Source organism: Ovis canadensis, chromosome 3 (assembly GCF_042477335.2).
Source record: "Ovis canadensis isolate MfBH-ARS-UI-01 breed Bighorn chromosome 3, ARS-UI_OviCan_v2, whole genome shotgun sequence".
Taxonomy (NCBI): domain Eukaryota; kingdom Metazoa; phylum Chordata; class Mammalia; order Artiodactyla; family Bovidae; genus Ovis; species Ovis canadensis.
The window spans coordinates 187,653,259-187,672,355 of NC_091247.1; the positions used below are offsets into that span (position 1 = coordinate 187,653,259).

At 38.1% G+C, this 19,097-nt stretch overlaps 1 protein-coding gene across 1 annotated transcript in view; it reads left to right on the plus strand.

The window, feature by feature from the left end:
- The window catches only part of SYT10 (synaptotagmin 10), a 106,368-nt gene that overhangs the window by 69,104 nt on the left and 18,167 nt on the right, over nucleotides 1-19,097 (plus strand). Inside the window, exon 4 of the mRNA XM_069586487.1 lies at nucleotides 14,329-14,449. Coding sequence (XP_069442588.1) covers nucleotides 14,329-14,449 — 121 coding nt within the window. The remainder of the gene's footprint in view (nucleotides 1-14,328; nucleotides 14,450-19,097) is intronic.

Here is a 19,097-nt window from a genome sequence, read left to right on the forward strand (position 1 = left end):
AAGTATAGGCATGTATGAAATAACAATCTAGGGAAAGCTTAGACACCCAGGAGAAGGAAATTATGTCTAAATAGGTTGCTACCATACCAAGTAGACTGCAGATGTTTCAATTTATAATTAGTTATTTATAGAGAAGCAACTATGGTATAACTGATATGATGACTATAAAATATTGCCCACACAGTGAAAAATAATGACTAGGAGAACATTTTTATAACAGATGCCGGTTACCCGCTATGCCTATTTAGACCAAGGATCTTAATCTATCAGTTCAATAACTTCTGTTTAGTTCTTCTATTTGCCAGGTATTCTTCTGGATGTTTTAGGATATAAAATGTCCCCAATCTAATAAGGCTTACTATGTAGAAACAGGTGATAGTGAAAGAAATATGAATATCTCCAGTGAATGGAAGTGCTATATGAGGCAAGGTAAGGGAGAAGTTGGTAGTGAGGCAGGGCCACTCTTCATAGTGTGGTCAGATAAAGCCTCTCTGATGTGAGTGGTAGATGAGGGCCAGGTCACTGAGAGCCTTTAGGTCATGGAAAGAACTTTGAGCTATATTCTGAGTGACATGTGAGACCGTTGATGGCTTTTGATCAGAAGTGAGCCATGACTTCATTTATTAGCTGTAAGATCTCTGGCTATTATGTGAAGAAAAAACTTTGGCAGAGGAAAGTGGAACCAATTAAACAAATTTCTTATTTTTCTAAATAGTGAAGCCAAATTCATCCAATTCAATATCTTCATATGGCAATAACTGAGAGGAATTCCTTCAATCAGGAATTTTGTAACGATATTTAAAGGCATCAAACATTCTAAGGAATGCTGTATACAGTTTACTACACAAGTTTCTATACCCCATCTATAAATAGTAATTAAGTTTTGAAAATAAGTCTCCAGTTCCTCTCAGCAAGAAACTTTGATATCTCTTAACCAGTAAGATGAAGAGTTCTTATCAGATTTGTATACTCTTATTGTGTTCCAAGTTCTTCTTGTCTCAGTGTCTATATTAGCCTATCCCATTTGCTCTTTATGTAGATGGTTAGGATACTTCATTTGTTAAATCCAGGAAAGTTTGTTTCAGCTCTGTCTCTTCAACCTGAGCATTCAATGACTCCTGGTAGCTAATCCAATGGCTGTATTGGATTGTGTAAGAGTTAAACCATTGTGTCAGGTAGTTATTTCCTGCTTGAATTAAGGGCTGAAAATTATTCTCCTACTAAGACAAAACAGGGGCAATATTAAATAGCATCCTTGGCAATAATAGCTCTTGGCTGTGATCATTAAGCACTTAATGGTCAGTATGCTTTATAATGGTCCCATCTGTAACACTACCATGCTCTCTGCCCACTTCTGCCCTGACTTCAAATAAGTTTCATCTTTGTTCCATGACCAAGCACAATGCTTAATATTATATGCTTAATACAAAGGCATTCCTTTGTCCTTATGGAAATACTAGCAGGTCCTGCTAAAGGACACTAGGTGAGCCTTTTCTCTGTTTTTTTTTTTGTTTTTTTTTTTTATAGAAAGTAAATTTATTTTTATTTATTTTTTTTTAATTTTTTTTTTTAATTTTAAAATCTTTAATTCTTACATGCGTTCCCAAACATGACCCCCCCTCCCACCTCCCTCCCCACAACATCTCTCCGGGTCATCCCCATGCACCAGCCCCAAGCACGCTGCACCCTACGTCAGACACGGACCGGCGATCCAATTCTCACATGACAGTATACATGTTAGAATTCCCATTCTCCCAAATCATCCCACCCTCTCCCTCTCCCTCTGAGACCAAAAGTCCGTTATACCCATCTGTGTCTTTTTTCCTGACTTGCATACAGGGTCGTCATTGCCATCTTCCTAAATTCCATATATATGTGTTAGTATACTGTATTGGTGTTTTTCTTTCTGGCTTACTTCACTCTGTATAATTGGCTCCAGTTTCATCCATCTCATCAGAACTGATTCAAATGAATTCTTTTTAACGGCTGAGTAATACTCCATTGTGTATATGTACCACAGCTTTCTTATCCATTCATCTGCTGATGGACATCTAGGTTGTTTCCATGTCCTGGCTATTATAAACAGTGCTGCGATGAACATTGGGGTACATGTGTCTCTTTCAATTCTGGTTTCCTCGGTGTGTATGCCCAGAAGTGGGATTGCTGGGTCATAAGGGAGTTCTATTTGCAATTTTTTAAGGAATCTCCACACTGTTCTCCATAGTGGCTGTACTAGTTTGCATTCCCACCAACAGTGTAGGAGGGTTCCCTTTTCTCCACACCCTCTCCAGCATTTATTGCTTGCAGAATGGAGATGGTGGGAAAGAATCAGTAAAGAAAATGTGAGATAAAAATCCAGGAATGTAACTAGGTTTTCTGATAGGACCCTCCTTTGGTTGTTTCTTCCCCATCTTCATTCAACATGATGAAATCTAGTTTAATCGGAATCACTGAGAGAAATAGGAAGGGCAGGGAGGAAGTGTTGTTCAAAAATTGTAGTTCTTTGAAGAAGAAGGAGGGAAATGAGCTAGAAACTGGAACAGGGTTATAATGTTAATTATGTTTCCTAATTGTATTCTGCCAAGCATCTTCTTCATCATTTTCCCTTGTCCCCATAGTCACTAGACTGCTTGCTCTGGCTGAGTGGAAAAGATGGTCAGATGTACAAAAAAAAAAAAAAAAAAGAAGCAATTTGTCCACCTTAGGGATGTATTTATTTTGAAATTCCAGAGTGCTATAGAATTATAGCAAACATAATGCCAAATCACCCGAGAGTAAAGAGATCTATAAAGAAATAAGTTCAATAAAACTAGCAGATGTGTATCATGCAACTTCAGCTCCCCAAATCCTGTGTACATTTAAATGACTCAAAAGTGTTTTGAGCCATACATGGATATGCCCTTGCACACTTCTAGAGGGTTTCCTCATAAATCCCTCAACCATCGTGAACAGTGTCTTAGCTCAGTTGCTCTCTGGTTAATGAGCAGTCTTCACATCTTCAAACGGAAGTGAAGTCCCTGCTGCCACTGACCTGGCTTGATGCTTTTATGATTTTTTTCATTCAGTATGCTTTTTATCGAGAATCAACACTATGATGCTCCTGAACAATAGAAATATTGTTATAAACAAGAAAAGAATATTTCTTGAGCATCTGCAAAATGAACATACATTATCTTTGCATATTATCCCTTTTAAGTCTAAATGCAACCTCCCCAGGAAATTATTATGAATATTAGTCATGAAAGTGGATCTCATCTTGATTGCAGAGAAATTCTGGGTTGATCTGAGTAAGTATTATTGAGAATGGTTCCTAACCCAGTGATCTTGTTTACACTCTGGTCATAGTTAGACACTTGAAAGCCTTACCTCACAACTTCTTTATATGATGCTTCCTCTATTTTTAATTTCCTTTACCATTAGTCATTCTTCAAGATTCAGTCACCCACTTCTGAAGTTCTCCTAGATCCTCATGAGAAGAATCAAGTATTTTTCATCTCTACTCTCATAATTACAACCCATGAATCCCTCTAAAAGGCTGTACAACACTGGATTTAAAAATGTACTTTAAAATTATGCAGACTTAAATATATTTTATTCCATTTTGTCTCTTAATTATGTGATGTTCTGAGAGGATATGTAACTTATACAAAATCCCATATAAGCCCTATGAGGAGAAAAATTTTGTCCTGATCATCAGTGTTCCCCTAATGACAAGAACAGTGTTTTCCATTTAGGCTGTTCTCAATAAACACAAGCATACTAATAAATGAATAAATGTTTAGAAATTGATGAGGTATTTGATAAAGCTAGAGTGGAGAGTTTGTTGTATCAGTTCAGCTCAGTTTAGTTCAGTCACTTGGTCATATCTGACTCTGTGACACCATGGACTGCAGCACGCCAGGCCTCCCTGTCCATCACCAACTCCCAGAGTTTACCCAAACTCATGTCCAGTGAGTTGGATGGTGATGCCATCCAACCATCTTATCCTCTGTTGTCCCTTTCTTCTCCCACCTTCAATCTTCCCCAGCATCAGGATCTTTTTAAATGAATCAGCTCTTCACATCAGGTGGCCAAAGTACTGGAGTTTCAGCTTCAACATCAGTCCTTCCAATCAACACTCAGGACTGGTTTCCTTTTTGATAGAATGTTTGGATCTCCTTGCAGTCCAAGGGACTCTCAAGAGGCTTCTCCAACACCACAGTTCAAAAGCATCAATTCTTTGGCACTCAGCTTTCTTTATAGTCCAACTCTCACATCCATACATTACCACTGGAAAAACCATAGCCTTGACTAGATGGACTTTTGTTGACAAAGTAATGCCTCTGCTTTATAATATGCTGTCTAAGTTGGTCGTAACTTTCCTTCTAAAGAGTAAGCATCTTTTAATTTCATGGCTGCAATCACCATCTGCAGTGATTTTAGAAAAGTCTGCCACTGTTTCCCAATCTATTTGCCATGTAGTGATGGGACCGGATGCCATGATCCTAGTTTTCTGAATGTTGAGCTTTAAGCCAACTTTTTCACCTTCCTCTTTTACTTTCATCAAGAGGCTCTTTAGTTCATCTTCACTTTCTGCCATAAGGGTGGTGTCATCTGCATATCTGAGGTTATTGATATTTCTCCTGGCAATCTCGATTCTAGCTTGTGCTTCATCCAGCCCAGCATTTCTCATGATGTACTCTGTATATAAGTTAAATAAGCAGGGTGGTAATATACAACCTTGATGTACTCCTTTTCCTATTTGGAACCAGTCTGTTCCATGTCCAGTTCTAATTGTTGCTTTCCAACCTGTATACAGATTTCTCAGGAAGCAGATCAGGTGGTCTGATATTCCCATCTCTTTCAGAATTTTCCACGGTTTATTGTGATCCACACAGTCAAAGGCTTTGGCATAGTCAATAAAGCAGAAATAGATGTTTTTCTGGAACTGTCTTGCTTTTTCCATGATCCAGCGGATGTTGGCAATTTGATCTCTGGTTCCTCTGCCTTTTCTAAATCCAGCTTGAACATCTGGAAGTTCAAGGTTCACATATTGCTGAAGCCTGGTTTGGAGAATGCTGAGCATTACTTTACTAGTGTGTGACCCACTATGACTAAATTAATGGAAAAAGGCATTAAAGTGATGTTTTCTCCCCATCCTTGCCCCACTTGGACCCTTGATTGGGATACATTTCCTGCAGCAGTGAGCACAAAGGAAGGAGATACCCTATGTCTAAGTTCAGAGAAACCCCAGTAAGACAGTAGGTACTGGAGTGGCTGTGAGGAGATAGCCCATGTCCAAGGGCAAAGGAGACACCCTAGCAAGATGGTAGGAGGGGCAAATTTGTGTTTAGAATCAAACCCTATTCACACCAGAGACACTAAGAGACTGAAACAAAGCTTGTGTGCACCAGGTCCCAGGGACCCCATACAGACTGAGACAGAACTGTGTTTGAACATCTCCTGTGGAGGTATGGGTCAGCAGTGGACTGCCACAGGGTCAGGGGCTCTGGGTGCAGCAGACTTGGGTATGGTATAAGCCCTCTTGAAGGAGGTCACCATTAACCCCATCATAGAGCTGCCAGAACTTACACAGGACTGGGAAATAGACTCTTGGAGGACACAAACAGAACCTTGTACACCAGGAGAAAGGAGCAGTGACCCCACAAGAGACTGACCCAGACTTGCCTGTGAGTGTCCAGGCATCTCCTGCAGTGGCGTGGCTTCATGGTGGCCTGCTGCAGGGTTGGGGGCACTGAGTGTAGCAGTATATGCCTGGGATATTTTGAAGGAGGTCACCATTATCTTTATTACCTCCACCATAGTTTGGCCCCATGTAAATAGTAAAGAGGGAACACAGCTCCACCCATCAACAGAAAATTGGATTAAAGATTTACTGAGCATGGCCCCTCCCATCAGAACAGGATCCAGTTTCCCCCTCAATCAGTCTATCCCATCAGGAAGCTACCATAAGCCTCTTATCCTTCTCAGAGGGCAGACAAACTGAAAGCCACAATCACTTTACAATATTGTATTGGTTTTGCCACACATCAACATGAATCCACCACGGGTGTACACATGTTCCCAATCCTGAACCCCCCTCCCACCTCCCTCCCCATACCGTCTCTCTGGGTAATCCCAGTGCACCAGCCCCAAGCATCCTGTATCTTGCATCGAACCTAGACTGGAGATTCGAAATAATAAAATTAAATTAAAAAAAAAAAGAAAACCACAATCACAGAAAACTAACCAATGTAATCACATGGACCACAAGCCTTGTCTAACTCAATGAAACTATGAGCCATGCCGTGTAGGGCCACCCAAGATGGACAGGTCATGGTAAAGAGTTCTGACAAAATGTGGTCCACTGGAGAAGAGAATGGCAAACCACTTCAGTATTCTTGCCTTGAGAACCCCATGAATGTGTACACCCGTGGTGGATTCATGTTGATGTATGGCAAAACCAATACAATGTTGTAAAGTTAAAAATAATAATAATAAAAATTTTAAAAAAAAGAAATTTGTAAACGACAGTAGAAAAAACATAGGAACCAACTTGATAGGGACTATGTGTCATGTTGAGGAGTATGGACTATATTGAAAGTCCTGTGTGTCCAACATGCATCAGAGAATCAAATACTTGGAATTTTTAGCAGAGCTGGGGAACAACATAAATGACCCTGAGTGTTACTTGTTCAACATGGTCTTTTCTCACAAATCCCTAACCAAATAAACCCTATGTTCTCTACCTTAAGGACTGGATCCTTCCTCATCTGAACCACACTGTCTGGGAATTTAATTGATGGCCATGTTTTAATAACTGCTTATTCTTAAACTTGAAATCAAGCTATGAGCACCAACTTATCCTTTCTAGTCTTTCCAATGAGGTTTTGTTGGTTCTGTAGCACACAAAGACTAAAAGGGCCTGTCCATCCAGTCTAAACATACCTGAGCTATGTATATTATTTAGTCCTCATTTTACTAGCAATTAAGACACAAAATTTTAGAGCTGGAAAATCAACTAGTTTCTCTCTTTGAACACCTTCATTTTATACCGAAAAACACTAAGGCAAAATAGGGTTAAACGGATTGATTGAGGTTAAGTTCTATGATTTCCTCAGGTGTATGGGAGGTGTGGGTCAGAGAGATGTAAGTATTTTGCTGTAGTTTAAATTTAGTAGACCCTCTTTGGGTCTGCATTTCACTATAACTTCATTTCATGAAGTAAAATAGTAACTTCATGAAGACACTCATTTGATCCAATAACATATTTAACAAAGTGAGGAAAGCCATCTGTTTTCTTACCAAGCAGGAAATTTGGAAGGCAGGCTGCATTTAGGGTCCTATGTGGATGTGATGACTGCTGTCACTATGGCAACAAGTTGTTCATTTAAAGATTTTTAAAAATAAGTCTTAATGATCCTTCCTAATATATCTGAATTAAAGCATGTCTGTAGCCAGCACTTCCCTATATCTGTTTACTTCAGTGATCCCTCTCTTTGGTCTTTTTAATCTAGCCTACTCAAAATAAATAAATGTTTTTAAACCATTATTTTCATTGGTATCATTACTTCTGAATGTCTATTCATGCCAGACACTTTGTATGGATGATACCTACCTTGTGAGGCAGAGGTTATTATCCCTATTTACTTGTAATCAAACTGGAATTAAAGGAGGTCATATTTTTGCCATGTGCTTGAGAACTAGTACATGGAAGATGTAGCTTTCAGCTCTGGCTTTTCCAATCCAGGAACATATGCCCTTTTCATTCTGCTAAGTTCCCACTCTCTAGTGTTACCAAAACCTTTGGATCCCTGTTGCCCAGAGAAGTCACCAAACCAACTATATCTAGCCTTAAACCTCCTTCAACATGTTGCCAAACTCCATATTTCTCAACATAAATTGTCCATTCTTATTTCTGAGTATTTATCATAGTACTCACCTGTAGCATTATTCTTCCTCTTTCCTGTAAAACTCAATTTCATTAATTCTTCAAACCCAACATAATGATTATTTCCCTCCAGGAGTGCTTCCCTTGGTTATTATACACACTAGTCATTGAGCCTTTAAACTGCCTCCTCTGCATATCTTGAGCTCGCTATTAGTTCAGTTAGTCCTGAAATAAGATGTGCAGTGCAACTGTTTGCATATTGATTTATCTTTCCATGATTGCTGTTTTAATGACACAGTACACACAAAAACTTTATAACTGTGACTATGTTTCAGAGGTTGACTGTAGCCAGTCAATTATCTTGATCTCTCCAGCTCTATGTCTGTGGAACCAGGTAAAAGAAATCAAAGATACAGTGTCTAACCCAACCCTAATGTTAGCTTTTATTCATAAGCCCTTTATTCCAATGGATTAAGAAAATTGTCATTGTGAATGTTTCACCAATTATGTGTGTGTGTATCAGAATTAAATTAAAGTTGTACTATCTGAAAGAAAATTTATGGAACATGATATCCTAGACTTAATAGTAGGCTTTCAAATAATTATATGCATAAAGACAAATGTTTTTCAAAGGTTAATATGGGGAGTTCATATTTATAGAGCATTACAGTAAATGAGATTACTCATAAATAAAATTTTCAGAAATTCAAGGCATTTCTCATTTTAAGCCAAAATTATTATTTTAAACATTTTAAGGTTTGGGGATAAAAATAACTCTAAAAAGTAGTGTATACTTCTCTACTTTCTTAAACAAAACATAAAGGATAATTTTCCCTAGCTTGATACTCAGAATCATCATTTTGAACTTTAATTACTCTTCAACTCTGTAATAAAATGACATTTTTAAGTTACTGAGGCATTATTAGTGTTAGTCCCCTTTGATACAAAATGATTCTAGATTGCTATCCTTTTTAGGATACAGTATTTGCTTCATTTTTATATGCTTTGTATCTCTGCAGCTATCATTTATCTCTGCTTTGCTAGACCTAGTGCTGTTAGTTTTCCCAACTTTACATTTCATGTGTGATTTTTGACCTGTTATAGATCGATACACCAATTAAACATTCTTCTTAGAATTTTGTCTAAAATAATAGTAAATGAGTGTTGGATAGGGATGGTATAGCAAGAGAGTTTTGCTGCATAACTATGTTATATTTATGCTGTATATTCAGAGACCTTTCAGTTTATTTCCTGGTCTTTTTCAGGGCCTGGGAAGTTTAGATTGTTGAAAGTGACTTTCCTTATAAACTGCATTGCTCTGGGGCAGACAGAGTCAAATAAAACTCAGTCTGGTCCCTGGAGATGGGCTATCAATATAGGGACAGATTCAGTGGTGGGTACTGAGGTCAATGCACATTGTAACTCAGAAGACTGTCACCAAAATCCAGAGATTTGATGCAATTTTGTTATGGGATCTTTTTATAGGCCATACAGCCATTTACCTTCATCAAGTTCATTTCTCATAATTATCTCTTGTATTGCTTCCAGATTTAAAAAGCTGAAGAATATTGGTATTTACACTAGAGAGTATTTTGCCCTTTTCCATATATAGACAGTTTTTCTTCTTTCAAATTCTCACTTCCAAAAGGAAAAACTTAGTCTTAATGAAGACTCAAATTTTGTACATTTATTATATATGCCTATAATACATTAATTTTCCCCACTCAGCTCATTCCAGTTTCCTTAAAACTCCTGACTATATGGAACTGACACATTTAAGTGGACTTCTTAGTACTGCAGTGAGCAAAAAGCCAACTAGCTTGTCATCAAAGTGGTCCTTTAAAAAGTGCTCCATATTGTTTTCTTTCAGTTTCTTGGGCTAGTTCTTTGATCACTTGTCAATTTAACCTCTTCATATTTGCCAATACCTATTGATAGTCAAAATTATGTTGCAACTCAATTCATAGATAAGGTCTTTCAGAGATGGCACCAAACACAGCAAACTTTCTTTGTTCCACCCTATAAACATGTGATACATCAAAAGAAAAAGAAAAATTACTCTTACAGATTGTGTGATGGATAAAAGAAAAACCATCAGTCAGAGGTATAAAAATGTTTTATTAGTCTCTTTAGAAGTCTCTGTGTACTTTTTTTCTGCACAAGCAGAAAATGTGGTTCATTTCCTGTTGAATTCTAAGTATGTCATGTCTGAGATTATCTCTATTTCTTTCCTAATGTATTCATCACAATCCCCGACATGTTTCTTGGTGGCACTTGGTACCTTGTTCTGTATTTATAAAGGGATCCTTTAATTTTTGTTGTTGTTGTGCAGTCTCTCAGTCATATCTGACTCTTTGTGACCTCATGGACTGCAGCATGCCAGGCTTCTTTGTCTACCATCTTCCAGGGCTTGCTCAAACTCAAGTCCATTGAGTTGGTAATGCCATTCAACTATCTTTTCCTCTGTTATCCCCTTCTCCTGCTGCCTTCAATCTTTCCCAGCAACAGAGTCTTTTCTAATGAGTCAGCTCTTCCCATCCGGTGACCAAAATACTAGAACTTCAACTTCAGCACCAGTCCTTCCAGTGAATATACAGGACTGATTTTCTTTAAAATTGACTAGTTTGATATCCTACAGTCCAAGAGATGCTCGAGTCCTCTCCAACACCTCAGCTCAAAAGCATCAGTTCTTCAGTGCTCAGTTTTCTTTATGGTCCAACTCTCACATCCATAAATGACTACTGGAAAAACTATAGCTTTGACTAGACGGGCCTTTGTTGGCAAAGTAATGTTTCTGCTTTTTAATATGCAGTCTAGGTTTGTCATTGCTTTTCTTCCAAGGAGCAAGGGTCTTTGAATTTCATGGCTGCAGTCACCATCTACAGTGATCTTGGATCCTCAAAAACAGTCTGTTACTGTTTCCATTGTTTGCCCATCTATTTGCCATGAAGTGATGGGACCGGATGCCACAGTCTTAGCTTTTTGAATGTTGAGTTTAAGCCAGCTTTTTCACTGTCTTTTTCATCCTCATCGAATCTCTTTAGTTCTTCACTTTGTGCCATAAGAGTGATGTCAACTGCATGTCTGAGGTTGTTGATATTTCTCCCGGCAATCTTCATTCCAGCTTGTGATTCATCCAGCTCTGCATTTCTCATGATGTACTCTGCATATAAGTTAAACAAGCAGGGTGAAAATATACAACCTTGACATAATCCTTTCTCAATTTTGAACCAGTTTGTTTTTCCATGTCCAGTTCTAACTGTTGCTTCTTGACCTGCATACAGATTTCTCAGGAGGCAGGTAAGGTGCTCTTTTATTCCCATCTCTTTAAAAATTTTCCACGTTTATTTTGATCCACACTATCAAAGACTTTCCTGGTGGCTCAGATGGTAAAGCGTCTGCCTACAATGTGGGAGACCCAGGTTCGATCCCTGGGTTGGAAAGATCTCCTGGAGAAGGAAATGGCAACCCACTCCAGTACTCTTGCCTGGAGAATCCCATGGACGGAGGAGCCTGGTGGGCTACAGTCCACGGGATCGCAAAGAGTCAGATACGACTGAGCGACTTCAATTCAATGTCAAAGGTTTTAGCATAATCAATGAAGCAGAAGATGTTTTTCTGGAACTCTCAATTTTTCAATGATTCAGTAGATGTTGACAATTTGATCCCTGGTTCCTTTGCCTTTTCTAAATCCAACTTGAACAGCTGGAAGTTCTCGGTTCATGTACTGTTGAAACCTAGCTTGAAGAATTTTGAGCATTACTTTGCTATCATGTGAAATGAGTGCAATTTTGTAGTAGTATGAACATTCTTTGGGATTGGATTGAAAACTGACCTTTTCCAGTCCTATGGTTACTTCTGAGTTTCCCAAATTTGCTGGCATATTGAGTACAGCAGTTTAACAGCATTTTAATTTTTTACCAGCTTTCAACAAAAAGTGCTTACTCTGATTGATAGTTCCTGGGAGGACAGACATCCAGAAGAGGAAAGAAGGATGGGCTATAGACAAAGAATTTTAACCCATTAACTGAGCCTAAAGAAATTCTTGGGAAAAAAAGAGAATAAGTAAAGAATCAGATAAATAAATTCAGACTTATTTTATCAGCTGTTTATAGTCTTATATACTGACTTCCTCCTCAGCTGAGATCTTCGAGGGCAGAATCATGCTATCTCTCTTTTAGTATCTACAGCGCCTACCAGTGTACCTAACAAATAATGCTCAATATTTTCTTGGTAGTGAAAAGAATGAGTCCTGTAGGAGGTTGTATCTTCCTGTTTTCCTCAGGCTTCTCCTTTTAGATCTTTCTTGCTATTTTAAGTGTGCAGCAAACAACCCAGAGGAGAGCCATTTGGATATACTTTTGTTTTTAAATAATTATTTTCTTAGTCTTAAAAAAATACTAATTCTTCTATTTATTTTTTTCACTTATCCAATATTTCTGAGCACCTGATATGTGTTAAGACATTGCTCCATGTGATAGCAATAGAGCAATGAACAGAACAGCATGCCTTATCATATGCCAGACACTTTGTTAAATGCCTTGGACTTTATTTACATTATCTCAATTACTGATTAAAACCCCTGTGGGGAGGATATTTTCTTCAATCTGAAAATGAAATTTCTGAGATTCAAAGCTTAATTAGATTTCCTAGGATCTCACAGCTCAGAAGGAGAAAATAGGAGTCAATGCAACTTTAGCTGACTCTAATATTTATGCTCTTAATTGCTAGGCCTGATGGTTCAGATGGTAAAGAATCTGCCTGCAATGCAGGAACCCCAGGTTCTGTCCTTGGGTCAAGAAGATCCGCTGGAGAAGTGAATGGCTATCCACTCCATATTCTTGCCTGGATAATTCCATGAACTGAGGAGCCTGGTTGGCTACTGTGCACAGTCCATGGGGTAGAAAAGAGTCAGACATGACTGAGCAACTAACACTAATTCTAGACCATGAATAAAGAAATGGCAATTACATAGATCAGAACTTGAATTGTAAGAATTAGTCCAATAAATGTTAATAGTATTTCATGAAAATTTTTTAAGAACCAAGTTTTATGAACTTGAATGAATAGCAACCTGTTCTTCCCCATATTAAATCTTCCCCAGATCTTCTTACCAGGAATAATTCAATTTACTGTAAACAACTCTTTGAGAAGCATGCAGAATGCGCATTGTTCACACTCATTTTCATTTGTCTACCATCTATGCAGACTTTGACAGCAAATTTATCTATACCAGGATACTATGGAAACTTTTACTTTACAAATGAAGCAAAGCTGTTCAGATTTTTATCCAGATTAATTAATAGTATTTTCATTCCTTCAAAAACTGCACTGAAAGTCAGCCATGTACCTTCACTAGGTTACAAAAATAAAATAGATAAGAACTATATTCCCTTAGACCTTACATATGGGAGTCGGGGAAATGAAAAATGAATTTAAAAGATAATTCTGATGATGCTTAGTGCTGTGAAAATATGTGAAGAATCTGTGAGTAGGGTGGGTATAGGATAGGAAGGAGGAAGGCCTCACTGAAGAGATTTATTTTTTGAGCTAAGCCCTACATGGTGAGCTGAGTCAGCCATGTAAGGTTATGGGAGAGAAAAAGAAAATGCAAAAGTCAAAAGCACAAACATCATCTGATGAATAACTGAGAAAAAGGCTTTTGACCTATGTGAGAGTGAACTGAGGAAGGGGCAAGAGATTAATAGAGTGATAGATGAGACCATACCACATGGGGCATATGTGTATGACTTTGTAATACATTATCTAAACAAAGACATATTTAATAATAGAGATATCCCTAATAATTATACCAGGACAAAAGGTATTAATATGGAATTTCCTAGATATACCAGCTGTTTAGATGATTTTAAGCAGGAAAGTGAGATAATGTGATTTGCATTTCATAAGTCACCAACACTGACTGCTTCTGATTAATCTTTGCAGTAATCCTGATAAGAAGTGAAAGTGGCATCCATGAGATTAATAGTAATAGAGCTACAAAGAATGTCAGTAATTTCAGATAAGTTTTATAGATAATGTAGACAAGATGTGGGTTGGATGTGTTAGGGGTGAGAGAAAAAGAATAAAAGTAAGTGCTAAGTTTTTAACTGCAACCTCTAGATGAATTAAGATACCATTTCCTGATTTGGGGAAGATGACAGAGGAACTGGTTTTAGTAAATGTTTGCAAGTAAGTAGAACCAGCAGTCTGATTCTGACTATATTAAGGTTGAGATTCTGGTTAGAAATACAAGTACATATATCAAAATACCACCTGGGATATACTCTCTTTTCTTATCTGTTTATTAGAGCATTTTTGCATTGTAACATATATCCTCAATAAAACGATTTAAAATGGGATTCAAATAGTCCATTAAAGTGATTTTTTTACTCAGCAGTAATTTTTTTTCACTATCTTGTATTTTAAATTGCTAATGTTACTTATTTCCTTTCTAGGAAAGTATAGATCTGGGTGAAATCATGTTTTCCCTTTGTTATTTGCCAACTGCTGGACGTATGACATTGACAGTCATCAAGTGCAGAAACCTGAAGGCTATGGATATCACTGGCTCATCAGGTATGCTCACAATTGGCTAATGGGGACATTCCCAAACAAACATGCCGTATAGCTGAAATTATGAATGGCTACTGAATTATTAAGTTCATTTGTCTGCTGTGGGGCACTATGTGCAAAGTCGCTTCAGTTGTGTCCAACTCTTTGCGAACCTATGGACTGTAGCCCACCAGGCTCCTCTGTCCATGGGATTCTCCAGGCAAGAATACTGGAGTAGGTGTCATTTTCTTCTCCAGGGGATCTTCCCAACCCAGCGATTGAACCAGTGTCTCTATGTCTCTTGCATTGGGAGGTGTGTTCTTTACCACTAGCACCACCTGGGAAGCCTTGGGGCACTATAAAAGTAGAAAAAGAGATTACCAACTAAATTGTTCTAAACACCTCTTTAGTTTACATTATCACTATGGCATTTTTGAAAGGTATTATCAAGTAGATTGCCTTTGAACTTGGGTTTATATTTTAATTTCTTTCTTTCCTGATTTAGTTCTTTCACAAAAAATGTGTAACTTACCATACACTTCAGGGCTTCCCTTGTGGCTCAGCTGGTAAAGAATCCACCTGTAATGTGGGAGATCTGGGTTCGATCCCTGGGTTGGGAAGATCCTCTGGAGAAGGGAAAGGCTACCCACTCCAGTATTCTGGCCTGAAGAATTCCACGGACAAAGGAGCATGGAGGGCTATAGTCCATGGGGTCACAAAGAGTCGAGCACAACTGAAGTGACTGAGCATGCATGCATGCAGGAACAGAGAGATATAATAAAGTAAATGAACATGACTTAAAGTTTCTTAAAAACAGTGGAGGAAATTTCTCTTGTTCTAGATTTGATAAAGAGGTAAAACCCCATCATTCTCTTTAATCCCTTCATTTAAATCAACACGGTTCTGGAGAGTTATTTGTAAGTTAATAGGGAACTTTGGCAATGATAAGGAAAAAATGTTAAGGACAGAGTAGGGAGGTCAATAGCATTTGTTGAATTAAATAATAAATAGTAATGCAGATTTACTAAAAAATGACATGGGGAGTGCAATCTATAACCTTTTGGTTCTTCAGAACCAAATAAACTAAATTTGCAACACAAAAATATTAAGGATTCCTCCAAATAAAATAAATAAATTTATATTAAAAATAAAAATAAAAAAATAAAAACAAAACAAAACAGAAAAAGAACTCTAAAGTAGAAAGGATTCCAGGAAAAAGTAACTGAATAAAAAATGATGTACAAGCATAAATATGGATATCATGCTCCTTTCAATATAAGAATGTGTAATCTTAGAATATATATCATGTTGCTAATATTTGCATAAAGAAATACTTCAGTGATATACAAAAACTGAGGGGTGGAGAAGTATGGGAACAGATGGGAAGGAGACTTCTCATTGCATATCTTTCTCTGTCTCATCTTTTAAAATTTGTTATGAATTTTTATTCATTTTAAAAAATTTGTAGTACATAGTTGAAATGTAAAAATAGAAAGAAAGGAAATTAATTCTACATTCATTTTGGTGAAAAAGTCTTAAGTAAACAAATGTGGAAGAACTTAAGATAAACAATGTATTCTGCAAATTATTGTTTATTTTGCTCTTTCTACCATGTATTGAAAAAGAACCAAATTTCCAGACAAGAAAACAGCAAAGTTGTAATTAAGTTCAAGAATATTTTTTATTTAAATGAAGCTTCTCATCAGGGGAGTGCATGCTTTGAGAACATCACCTCATTAAGTCTCACAACAGCCTTGTGAATCAAGTAAGGAACCAGTAAATTATCTTTATCACTAATAGAGAAATGTCACCAGAGACATGATGGGGATAGTAAATGATAAAATGGGCCTCATTCTCACTGTTAATAAGAGGCTTAGGCCTGGGGCTGATACCACAAAAGTGAATTTCTTCCTTAGAACATAGTTCCATTATTAAAAATTGAAAAATATATAGGAATGTTTCTATTTTGCAAATAAGTTCATTTATATAATTTTTAGATTTGCATATAAGCAATACCATGCAGTATTTTTCTTTCTCTATCTGACTGATTTAACTCAGTATGACTTCTCTAGGTCCATCCATGTTACTGTGAATGGCAATATTTCATTCTCTTTTAATAGCTGAATAATACTCCATCGTGTATGTGTGTGTCAGTTCAGTTCAGTCGCTCAGTCGTGTCCGACTCTTTGCGACCCCATGAATTGCAGCACGCCAGGCCTCCCTGTCCATCACCAACACCCGGAGTTCACTCAGACTCACATCTATCGAGTCAGTGATGCCATCCAGCCATCTCATACTCTGTTGTTCCCTTCTCCTCCTGCCCCCAATCCCTCCCAGCATCAGAGTCTTTTCCAATGAGTCAACTCTTCGCATGAGGTGGCCAAAGTACTGGAATTTCAGCTTTAGCATCCTTCCTTCCAAAGAAATCCCAGGGCTGATCTCCTTCAGAATGGACTGGTTGGATCTCCTTGCAGTCCAAGGGACTCTCAAGAGTCTTCTCCAACACCACAGTTCAAAAGCATCAATTCTTCAGCGCTCAGCCTTCTTCACAGTCCAACTCTCACATCCATACATGACCACAGGAAAAACCATAGCCTTAATTAGATGGACCTTAGTTGACAAGGTAATGTCTCTGCTTTTAAATATACTATCTAGGTTGGTCATAACTTTTCTTCCAAGGAGTAAATGTCTTTTAACTTCATGGCTGCAATCACCATCTGCAGTGATTTTGGAGCCCGAAAAAATTAAGTCTGACACTGTTTCCACTGTTTCCCCATCTATTTGCCATGAAGTGATGGGACTAGATGCCATGATCTTCGTTTTCTGAATGTTGAGCTTTAGGCCAACTTTTTCACTCTCCACTTTCACTTTCATCAAGAGGCTTTTTAGTTCCTCTTCACTTTCTGCCATAAGGGTGGTGTCATCTGCATATCTGAGGTTATTGATATTTCTCCCAGCAATCTTGATTCCAGCTTGTGTTTTTTCCAGTCCAGCGTTTCTCATGATGTACTCTGCATAGAAGTTAAATAAGCAGGGTGACCATATACAGCCTCGACGTACTCCTTTTCCTATTTGGAATCAGTCTGTTGTTCCACGTCCAGTTCTAACTGCTGCTTCCTGAACTGCATACAGATTTCTCAAGAGGCAGGTCATGTGGTCTGGTGTTCCCATCTCTTGAAGCATTTTCCACAGTTTATTGTGATCCACACAGTCAAAGGCTTTGGCATAGTCAATAAACCAGAAATAGATGTTTTTCTGGAACTGTCTTGCTTTTTCGATGATTCAGTGGATGTTGGCAATTTGATCTCTGGTTCCTCTGCCTTTTCTAAAACCAGCTTGAACATCAGGAAGTTCACGGTTCACGTATTGCTGAAGCCTGGCTTGAAGAATTTTGAGCATTACTTTAGCATGTGAGATGAGTGCAATTGTGCGGTAGTTTGAGCATTCTTTGGCATTGCCTTTCTTTGGGACTGGAATGAAAACTGACCTTTTCCAGTCCTGTGGCCACTGCTGAGTTTTCCAAATTTGCTGGCATATTAAGTGCAGCTTTTCACAGCATCATTTCTCAGGATTTGAAACACCTCAACTGGAATTCCATCTCCTCCACTAGCTTTGTTCATAGCAATGCTTTCCAAGGGCCACTTGACTTCACGTTCCAGATTAGTGATCACACCATCATGATTATCTGGGTTGTGAAGATCTTTTTTGTACAGTTCTTCTGTGTATTCTTGCCACCTCTTCTTAATATCTTCTGGTTCTGTTAGGTCCATACCATTTCTGTCCTTTATCGAGCCTATCTTTGCATGAAATGTTCCCTTGGTATCTCTAATTTTCTTGAAGAGATCTCCAGTCTTTCCCATTCTGTTGTTTTCCTCTATTTCTTTGCATTGATCACTGAAGAAGGCTTTCTTATCTCTTCTTGCTATTCTCTGGAACTCTGCATTCAGATGCTTAAATCTTTCCTTTTCTCCTTTGCTTTTTGCCTCTCTTCTTTTCACAGCTATTTGTAAGGCCTCCCCAGACAGCCATTTTGCTTTTTTGCATTTCTTCTCCATGGGGATGGTCTTGATCCCTGTCTCCTGTACAATGTCACGAACCTCCGTCCATAGTTCATCAGGCACCCTATCTATCAGATCTAGGCCCTTAAATCTATTTCTCACTTCCACTGTATAATCATAAGGTATTTGATTTAGGTCAGACCTGAATGGTCTAGTGGTTTTCCCTACTCTCTTCAATTTCAGTCTGAATTTGGCGATAAGGTGTTCATGATCTGAGCCACAGTCAGCTCCTGGTCTTGTTTTTGTTGACTGTATAGAGCTTCTCCATCTTTGGCTGCAAACAATAGAATCAATCTGATTTCAGTGTTGACCATCTGGTGATGTCCATGTGTAGAGTCTTCTCTTGCGTTGTTGGAAGACGGTGTTTGCTATGACCAATGCATTTTCTTGGCAAAACTCTATTAGTCTTTGCCCTCCTTCATTCCTCATTCCAAGGCCAAATTTGCCTGTTACTTCAGGTGTTTCTTGACTTCCTACTTTTGCATTCCAGTCCCCTATAATGAAAAGGACATCTTTTTTGGGTGTTTCTTCGTTCTAAAAGGTCTTGTAGGTCTTCATAAAACCGTTCAACTTTAGGTTCTTCAGTGTTACTAGTTGGGGCATAGACTTGGATA